The sequence below is a fragment of the Gymnoscopelus microlampas genome, assembly GCF_963454915.1.
Source record: "Gymnoscopelus microlampas genome assembly, chromosome: 2".
Taxonomy (NCBI): Eukaryota; Metazoa; Chordata; class Actinopteri; order Myctophiformes; family Myctophidae; genus Gymnoscopelus; species Gymnoscopelus microlampas.
In genome coordinates, this window is record NC_139939.1 from 4,926,870 (window position 1) to 4,936,817 (window position 9,948).

General features: G+C 40.8%; 1 protein-coding gene across 5 annotated transcripts in view; it reads right to left on the reverse strand.

The window, feature by feature from the left end:
- Positions 1–9,948, reverse strand: part of LOC311033953 (equilibrative nucleoside transporter 1-like) — a 45,210-nt gene that overhangs the window by 22,320 nt on the left and 12,942 nt on the right. For 4 of the 5 annotated variants that reach the window (XM_084041688.1, XM_084041690.1, XM_084041692.1 and 1 more), the window contains exons 2-5: positions 2,663–2,727; positions 2,365–2,446; positions 1,867–2,039; positions 796–935 (exon numbers count right to left, since the gene is read on the reverse strand). In XM_084041688.1, coding sequence (XP_083897814.1) covers positions 796–935; positions 1,867–2,039; positions 2,365–2,446; positions 2,663–2,688 — 421 coding nt within the window. In that variant the 5' untranslated portion in view covers positions 2,689–2,727. Of the gene's footprint in view, positions 1–795; positions 936–1,866; positions 2,040–2,364; positions 2,447–2,662; positions 2,728–6,856; positions 6,919–9,948 lie in introns of those variants that run through there. The other variant, XM_084041689.1, reaches the window with a different exon arrangement.

Below are 9,948 nucleotides of genomic sequence, written 5' to 3' on the forward strand. Positions count from 1 at the left end.
AAAACGTAGCCCTACTAACCATTTCATCCATTGACCACGCGCGAGCGTAACCACGATCACGCGCATGTCGAGCATATCGTATGACCTAGAACACACCACTGACTAAAAGTACAAGTACTCAATAAAGAGTTAATAACCTTTAAAGGGATATTTCACTTTCAAACATGTTTGAGGTTTATTGTCTACTCAGGCTTTTGTGAGGACCCCAGACATTGTTTAAGTTGCTTGATTCAGTATTTAGATATTTGATATTAATTCAATCAGACACGCCCCCTTCGAATACAAAGTCATTGTAACTTCAAAATACATGTGAATCATGTTAGATTCATTGAAAACACCCGTTCTTGCTTCTGGTGACTGATATTGGCCTTCTAATGCGTGAGGGGGCCGTGTTTTTTCAGTTACTGATTTCATTATTGTTATTACAATTTTTGGGTAAATGAAAAAATACAATAAAACAAATGAATAAAATGAATGAAAAAAGTAATACAAAAAACACAGCCCCCTCACGTATAAGGGCAGTATGAGTCACCAGAACCAAGGACGGGTGTTTTTCCGATGACCCTATCATGGTTAAAATAGAGTTTGAAGTTACAATGGGTTTGTATAGGAAGGGGGCGTGTCTGATAACATTAATATCAACTATCTAGATACTGAATCAAGCGACTTCAAAACTGTCTGCGGGGTGAAACACAAAAGCCAGAGTAGACGTTAAAATGACCCCAAACATGTCTGAAAGTGAAATATCCCTTTAATAGACTTGATATTGACTACATCAGTTCTCCGTCAACTCACAGTTGATGATGACGATTTTCACCATGGTGACAGTGAAGAAGGGGAGGGGCTCCATGTCCACTTTGACCAAGATGGCGGTCACCATGAAGACCAGCATGATGACCAGCAGGCTGCCCGCCACACGCAGCTTCTGAGGGACCCTATTGGACGAGACACAAAAAAATATGGCCTTCGTTCCACGTGACGCCTAATGGTCTCTATGCACAGCAGCCATATTATCACTTCCTTCACAGGTGTTAACAATGATACTAATGAAGGCTCTGTTCCATTTAGTGTAGCACAGTGGTTTCCACAACCCCCATAACTCTGAGAGTGTACAAATGTACACTCTCAGAGTTACACACCGTAAGGGGCTATTTGGAAGCCCATGAGGGTCCCTGGACCCCAACTGTAGACCCACTGGTGTAGCAGAGTGTTTCCAGTGAGCCAACAAGCACAATATCAGCACCCTGACTCTGTTTGACCAGAATGGAACAGAGCCTTCATTAGTATCATTGGTAACACCTGTGAATGTCTTCATAATGTGGCTGCTGTGAATAGAGCCTATTGGGCGTCTTCTTTACTTCCTTCACAGGTCTTACCAATTATACTAATTAAGGCTCTACGGGTAAAAGGCATTCTGGTCAAACAGAATGCATGTTGGCTCATCTGGAAACACTCTGCTACACCAGTGGGTCTCAAAGTGTGGTCCAGGGACCCTCATGGTTCCTTGAGGGGGTTCCGGGTCCATTTGGTTCCATTTGCACACTCTCAGAGTTAAGGGGGTTTCCTTTAATTAAAAGGTTTGAGCACTGTGCTACACTAAGAAATACTCCAGTAAAGTAAACATACCTCAAAATTGTACTTAAGTACAGTACTTGAGTAAATGTACTTAGTTACTTTACACCACTGCTTGTTCGGGACACACAGGAAACATTTGGCCCTCACACACACACACACAGAGAGAGAGAGAGAGAGAGAGAGAGAGAGAGAGAGAGAGACAGAGAGAGAGAGAGAGAGAGAGAGAGAGAGAGAGAGAGAGAGAGAGAGAGAGAGAGAGAGAGAGAGAGAGAGAGAGAGAGAGACACTCACAGTGTGTGTAGGAAGCTGTTCAACATGGTAAACATCAGTAGAGGAACCATGGCACACAGCGTCATCACATTGTTGAACTTGGCTTCCAGAACGCTGCGCGTGTCGACGCCTTCTGCCGTCTCATTGGCCGCCAAGCTGGCCAATGAGGGGTCCTTCAGACGGCCGGTGAAGTACTGGACAGACAGACAGACAGACAGACAGACAGACAGACAGACAGATATTTAGAGAGACAGGTCAATGGAAGGACAGACCGACCGACCGACCGACGAGTGGAGGTTTGTGGCTCGAGCAGTTCCTTAAAGGGATAGTTTACCCCCAAACTTTTTTTAAAATTTTATCAGACATATGAAAAAAAAAGATATCATACATATACAGAGATAGCAGACATATTATACACATCATAAAGTGATATCAGACATGTAAAGTTATATCAGACATACTGTATAAAGTGATATCAGACATAAACATATATCTACATAATTATAAAGAGATATCTACCATTCCAGCGGTCATGAAGAAGTTCCATGGCAGCAAGGTTCCTAATCCCAGCATGAAGAAGACCAGCCACACACCATTATACCTACACACACACGCACGCACGCACGCACACACGCGCGCACACGCACACGCACACGCACGCACACACACACACACACACACACACACACACACACACACACACACACACACACACACACACACACACACACACACACACACACACACACACTGTATAATATTTGTGTGTAAACAGTATAAACAGTATTCTATAATAAACATATTAAAGTGCACTGACTTGTCTCTGGGAGCTGTGGTCGCCATGGTTAGAACACACCCCTCCTTCAAAGATCAACAGGTACTCTGGAAAACAAAAAAACAACAATATGACTGATATGTGCATGTGTGTGTGTGTGTGTGTGTGTGTGTGTGTGTGTGTGTGTGTGTGTGTGTGTGTGTGTGTGTGTGTGTGTGTGTGTGTGTGTGTGTGTCGCGCGTGCGTGTGCGTCTGCGTGTGTGTCTGTTCAAAGACCAGTGGGTGAGAGCACAAGGTAAAGTATATGAGAAGCAGAGAGAGAACTGGTCTTCAAAAAAGGTTAAAGGACGACTTCACCCATTTTCAACCTATCTTCATTAAATAGGTCCTCACTAATGCTCATGATAAAATGGTACAATTTTTTTCTACTCGGTCTGTGTCTCATAGGAAGGCTGTGGACAGTCCAGAAACCTGTCTACCAGTGCCATCATCGACTTTTTTCCCAAAAAACATTTCAATTTTTATTTAGATTTGTATTAACAAAAGAACAATGGCTTCTATTATTGCATTGCAACTTTCCAGGAATACAAAGCCTGCAGTTTCTATTAGCTTGGATTCCCCATCGATGATGTCTGGTAGACAGGTTTCTGGACTGTCCACAGCCCTCCTCTGAGACACACACTGAGTAGAAAAAAATGGTACCATTTTACCATGAGCATTAGTGAGGACCTATTATATGAAGATGAAATGAAATCGTCCTTTAAAGGACAACTTTGTTTTTTTACAACCAAAGTTTATATTTTAGTTTGTAATTAAAGTAAATAAAAGATGAGTGTTATTTTTTTTTCATTTACTGCTTTCTATAGTTTTAGCAATTTTCGCGATATTTTTTACAGTCGGCGGGGGCATTCTGTACGGTGGCTAAATATGCTTTTTTTACACAATAAAAAAGGTCCTGTGGTCTTTGATGGTCAGATGTGAGTTATTGGGGGCTAGAAGAGCTACTGTAAATAATAATAAAGAAAACGCCGGGTTATTGTGTAAAAAAAGACATATTTAGCCACCGGACAGAATGCCCCCGCCCACTGTAAAAAACACTGTAAAAAAGATCGCAAAAATTGCTAAAACTATAGAAAGCAGTAGAAAAAATATGTTTTAACACTCATCTTTTATTTACTTTAATTACAATCTAAAACATAAACCGTGGTTGTAAAAAAACAAAGTTGTCCTTTAATACTGGGAAACATTAGCATTAAATCAGTGCGTCTCACACATTTCTGTGCCAAGGACCCCCAAATTGATATATATTTGGCCGCAGACCCCCATTTGAAAATGTTTTCGTGCCAGGGACCCACAGAAGAGAGGATATTCACAATTTCTCAAAAAATAGCAGATGTACAAGCTCACAGTGTGTCACGAAGTGACACATTTACAGACTATAATCAGAATTGGAAAAAGTACTCAAATGTTGTACTGAAGTAAAAGTATCAAAACTGCAATGTAGAAATACTCTATTAGGGTACGCTCCCACCGCACTTTTATTTTACCTCTGGGGCAGAATCTGCCAATGCATTGTCAATGCAAATGCGTGGATTCACGCAAGAGCAGATTTTTCCGCTTGTCGCGCAGACCTTGCGTTTATCCGCTCTACACGAAGAAGCATAAAACTGCTGGAGGCAGGAGCTGATTTCCCCCCTCTGTCCAATCGGGTGAGTCGAAGGCGGACCGTCGCAAGACTCAGGAAGCAACATGGTGCTCTCAGTGGACCAACTGGTTGTAGCTGTTGCATCTCACCCAGTACTTTATGATTTGACCATGAAAGAGTTCCATATGACTGACATTAAATAACTGGCCTGGTTACAAGTCAGTGCGGTCGCAAAGGCTTTAGGTTAGTGTAATAATATATTAATAATATTACTCTAACTATATATTTAATAGCCTTGTCAGTTAAAAATAGTCTTCACTTTTGCACTTGGGGTTTCGTACATCTACATACACATTCAGATTTAAAATATAAAGTGCTTACCCCGTGGCCACGGATTTTACAATCATGTACGGGCCCTCAGAAGTACCCGTATCTTCCGTATTGTTCAATAAAAAAGCATTTTAATCCAATTGGTGGCCAATTTCCCATAGAGTTATAATGTAACAACAGTGCAATACATCTCTCAACCGCTAGGGTCGCGCAGTTGAAAGCATACGGAGAAAATGACCACTGATTGGATTAAAATGCTTTTTATTGAACAATACGGAAGATACGGATACTTATGAGGGCCCGTACATGATTGTAACATCCGTGGCCATGGGGTAAGTACTTTATATTGAATGTGTATGTAGATGTACGAACCCCAAGTGTGAAACTGCAAAGGCATTTTTTGTCTAGTGGCTAGTGTCTAGTGGCGGTGCGGGCTACGGGGACGGTCTTGAATGTGAGTGACAGGTGCGTCAGAGCGTTTTTTTAGAATCCGCTGGCTGCAAAAAACTGTGGCCACGCACAACCTGCGTTTAACAGCGGCCAGCCAACTTTTGGTGAGAGCGTACCCAAGTGAAAGTCCGGAATTCCAAATTTACTTGAGTAAAAGTACAAAAGTATTGTTATGAAAATGTACTCAAAGTACCAAAAAAAAAGGAATCATTATGCAGAACGTCCCGTTTCACAGGGTATCATAGTATAAAATGTATTCAAATCTTTTGAAAATAGCAGATCTACATGCTCACAACTCAAATAGCCAAGGTTTTAATAGAGCTGAAGAGTAAGCGTAAGAATAATTCAAATCTACAAAGTAACTAGTAACTAAAGTTTTCAAATAATTGTAGTGGAGCAAAGGTACGATATCCGTCTCTGAGATGTGGAGTAGAAGTAAAAGTACTGAAAATTGGAAATGCTCCAGTAAAGTAAAAGTACCTCAAAATTGTACTTAAAGACGGGATGCCGTGATTTTCAGTGACCCCCCCCCCCCCCCCCCTAAAACATAATCATCAGGTATTATGGTTATACTAGGAGGAAGATTTTTTTCAAAAAAAGCGTACAGAAATTGTTAAAATTATGTTTTTATGTGGACACGCCTTCAGTTCATTAAGTATACCTGGTTCTCACCTTAGCACCTCCTCCACCACCTTAGCACCACCCACCTGTCCTAGTCCCTCCTCCTCCTCATGCCCACACCAGTTGTGTTATGATAATGAGGGGGAGGGTATGTTTTTACTATGTCACTAAAGCGCTGTTTCTCTAATTGGCAAGTTTGACCCTCAAGGTTTCAGCCTCCAGGTAGAAACTCAAAATAGTCAGAGAAGACATAAAACACCATAAAAACACCACCAGGGGGCTTAATGAAGTACTATCAACCTCATAGACACATGAAAAACAGAAAAAGTGCAAAAACATGGCACCAGCTCTTTAAGTACAGCACTTGAGTAGTACTTTGTTACTTCACACCACGGACTATAATCAGCCAATCTACATACTGTACTGCCTTCCCTCCCAGTAGCCAACAGAGGAAATGATCTGGGAAGGAGACAGTTCACGCAGGGTCGATCAGCTCTATAGAACAAACCCACAGACCTCAATGCATTTCAATGTGACAACGTAACATGTCTGTCCCCCTCTGTTATTTATCTGTTTACCTCTCTGTGACATATTTCATTATAACATATCGTCACTGTCCTTGTGAAACCTTGCATGTCCAAAACTGTCACTTAAAAAAAAAAAGAATAAAAGAGAACCATGTGTTCCAATGGATCCAATGTAGTTATTATTTAGTCACAAGCACTTGTCAATACTTGTCATTGATTGGTTAAACATTTGCTTAAACCCACAGACACACTCGACCACTCTCCCTTTCCCTTAAAACATGTAAACAGTAGCAGATCTACAAGCTCACAACGCGGCGTGTTCCGACACGTTGTGAGCTTGTAGATCGGCTATTTCTGCGATTTTTGTGAGACATTGGAGTATGACAAAGTAATTAAGGCATTAATATGCAAAAAAAAAGAAATCTCATATGTCCAAAACTGTTAATATTAAGGCTTCAAATTCAAAAATTGCAAAAATAGCAGATCTACAAGCACGAAACGCGTCGCTTGTAGATCTGCCACTTTTTATACTTTTTATGTGACGCTGTAGTAGGATCAAGTACAGCGTTAATCTATGAAAAAACACAAAAAGTAATGAAATGGAGATCTGCGGTTTATGCCCGACGACAGCAGCAGCAGTGTATTATTCAGTATAGTACTCACAGTCAGCAGAGAACAGCATCAGTCCAACAGAATGTTGAACATCACATCAGTGTGTGTGTGTGTGTGTGTGTGTGTGTGTGTGTGTGTGTGTGTGTGTGTGTGTTTATATCGTACTGACACCTACCTCCCAACTCCTCCCTCCTCCCTGTGTGTGTGTGTGTGTGTGTGTGTGTGTGTGTGTGTGTGTGTGTGTGTGTGTGTGTGTGTGTGTGTGTGTGTGTGTGTGTGTGTGTGTGTGTGTGTGTGTGTGTGTGTGTGTGTGTGTGTGTGTGTGCATGCGTCTGCACACGGCTGATAGTGAAAAGCTGTTGGTGTCACCGGTGCCAACTTTGCCATCTCTCTCTCTCTCTCTCTCTCTCTCTCTCTCTCTCTCTCTCTCTCTCTCTCTCTCTCTCTCTCTCTCTCTCTTCAACAGCCAACCAATTGACTTCCAAATTCAAACTTAAAGGATCTACACCATGAATTTAAAAAAAATATTGAATATTTAATATCATATTGTTTATGTCCCTCAAACGTTTTTCAAAAGGTTTGAGCCTAAATCAAGCCTCAGATATACTCATTCCAACTAACTTCTCTCTGGCTTATAAAGCACTTCCACCTGCAATACCACATTGTCCTGTTTGGCACGGGGATCAGTTTGTATGCATGTTATCTCCTGGTTCTGTGTGGAAAAAGTAAAATAAATAAAAAAGATTAGTTATTTTTATTTTTATTTTTTTAGTTGGAACTGAAAAAACGGGAGGGATTGTACCGAGCGTGATGTCACGTTTGGCTGAAAATCAGTTTGGTCTGTTTTGAGACCAATTTACAGAAAACCCCAGATATGCTGTGAAAGCCTGAGTGTTCAAACTGGGGTATTTTTTGGGATAGAAGAGAGGTAGGGGAGACCAAAAACACACAAAAAAAGAAGGAAAAGTTAAAATTCATGGTGTAGTCCCTTAAGAGATAGCTTAAAGCAAACCAAACGTGTAATGGTGGGTAATTATCAGCTAAATGTTTCACTGTTGTAAATGTTATTCATATTATGTCACCGATTTCCGTATAACATCGCGCAAGTCTCCGTTGCGTTGACAGAGACGAGCTTGTTTGTTTATCAGGAAACAACGTTGGATGATTTTCCTTTTCGTTTGAGTGTGAGGGGTGTGCATAGACTGTAAAAAAGAAATGGACAAAGTGACGCCCACAGACCGCAAATGAAGCCTATTTTTCAAATATTTCAAATCCGCCATGTTTCTATATCCGGTCCGAATATGCAAATAAGAAACCGGAAATTAATGAATGCTATTGGTTGGGACCAGAGCGGGGATGGGGAATGAATGCTATTGGTTGTGTAGCGTGTCAGTCAAATCATCACAAGGTAGCCACGCCCCTTCCTACAGCATACCCTGCTTTATCATCAATTTTGGAATAAATGGGACCATAATTTACCAAAGCGCATATCATGGTGATTGAAAGAAGACTTTAAACTATAGCGACTGGAAGCATATAGTATTTATGACAATGTTTATTAACCCATTCTGAAAAACGTATGTTTCTATATCAGTGGTGCTCAAACTTTTTCATGTCAAGGACCCCCAAAATTATATGTATTTGGCAGTGGACCCCCATCAAAATATTTTGTTCCAGGGACCCCCAGAAGCAAAGATTTGAGTTAAAAATGTTGGCTTTAAAAATATATATATTCAAAGATTTGCAGACATTTTCACGAATTAAAAAAAATAGCAGATCTACAAGCTCATATCTATGAGCTTGTATATCTGCTATGTTATTCGATCCTCCATTCCAGAGCTATGGCCGTTTGAATGTGGCTTGTTTTTTTAAAAACACTTACAAAACAACAGAAATCCAAGAAAAAATATAGCTGCAAGCAGCGATAATACGGGGCCAGTGAATGCAGAAAGAAAAAAGAAAGAAGCAATGATAAGTAATATGCACAATAAGCCATAGAAACATACAAGACTGAACTTGAGAGAAAGAAGACCATGCAATTAACAAATGAGAATTTTAAACCCTCACTAACACTAACCTCAGTAAAACAACGCCTAAGCCTATCCTCAAGAAACACTATGTGTAAACCTAAGAAAGCCAAATCATGATCACCTCAATACATTGTCGGGGACAGGGAACGGAACCAGCAACCTACGGACTCACAGGCTGCCTCTCTTCTCATTGAGCTAGATATATGGCTTCCCTGACAGTATCTGTTGACATATATAATTATTTCCGTCCATTATGAACCAAGCCTCTGTGTCCCGAACTACTCTAGATCACTGGTTCACAAACCATTTAGCAATAAAGCTTTTTGTCTCCTCGGAACGAAAACTAGTGAAAATATCTGATCTACAAGCTCACAAAGGGTTGCTATCTGAAAAGATGTGTGAATGTAGATCGGCTATTTTCACAATGAGGTATGTCACACATTGTAAAAACATACTCTCAAATAAGCATTTCATGTTATCTTTAAAAATTGCACATGCATTATTTGATGCAGTCATGTTTTGTGCGATGCAATTAAAAAGTGGAATGACCCACCCACAGACAGACAGACAGACAGAGTGACAGACAGACAAAAAAGCAAAGTGCAATAATAGCACAATAACACATGGAAACGGAATAGATTGAAATTGAGACAAAGCAAATGATTCCAACAGGCGAACCTACTTTTCAGCTCGACCCAGCTGAGGTGGTCATACATAGGACGCAGGGGGCAATCTCAGGTTAAGAACCTCACTCACGGACACCTCAACCTATTGCCATTGACAGGAATCGAACTCTCGACCTTTCGGACTCACAGGCTGACCTGTAGTGCTATAGCTTCGTCCAAGCTGAAGTTGTCTGAAGATAATAAACTTTTGCCTTCTGTCATGAACCAAGTCCCTGTTTCACTAACACTAAGAACACTCGTTCACAAACCATTTACCAATAGAGAAATTGTATGTCTCCTCGCAACCGAAACCAGTGAAAGCAGCCAATCTACAAGCTCCGAAACACGTTGCTATCTGAAACGTTTTAAGCATTTCAGGTTATCTTTAACAATTGCACTTGCATTAATTGACACAATCATGTTGTGTGCAATGCAACTTAAATGAAGT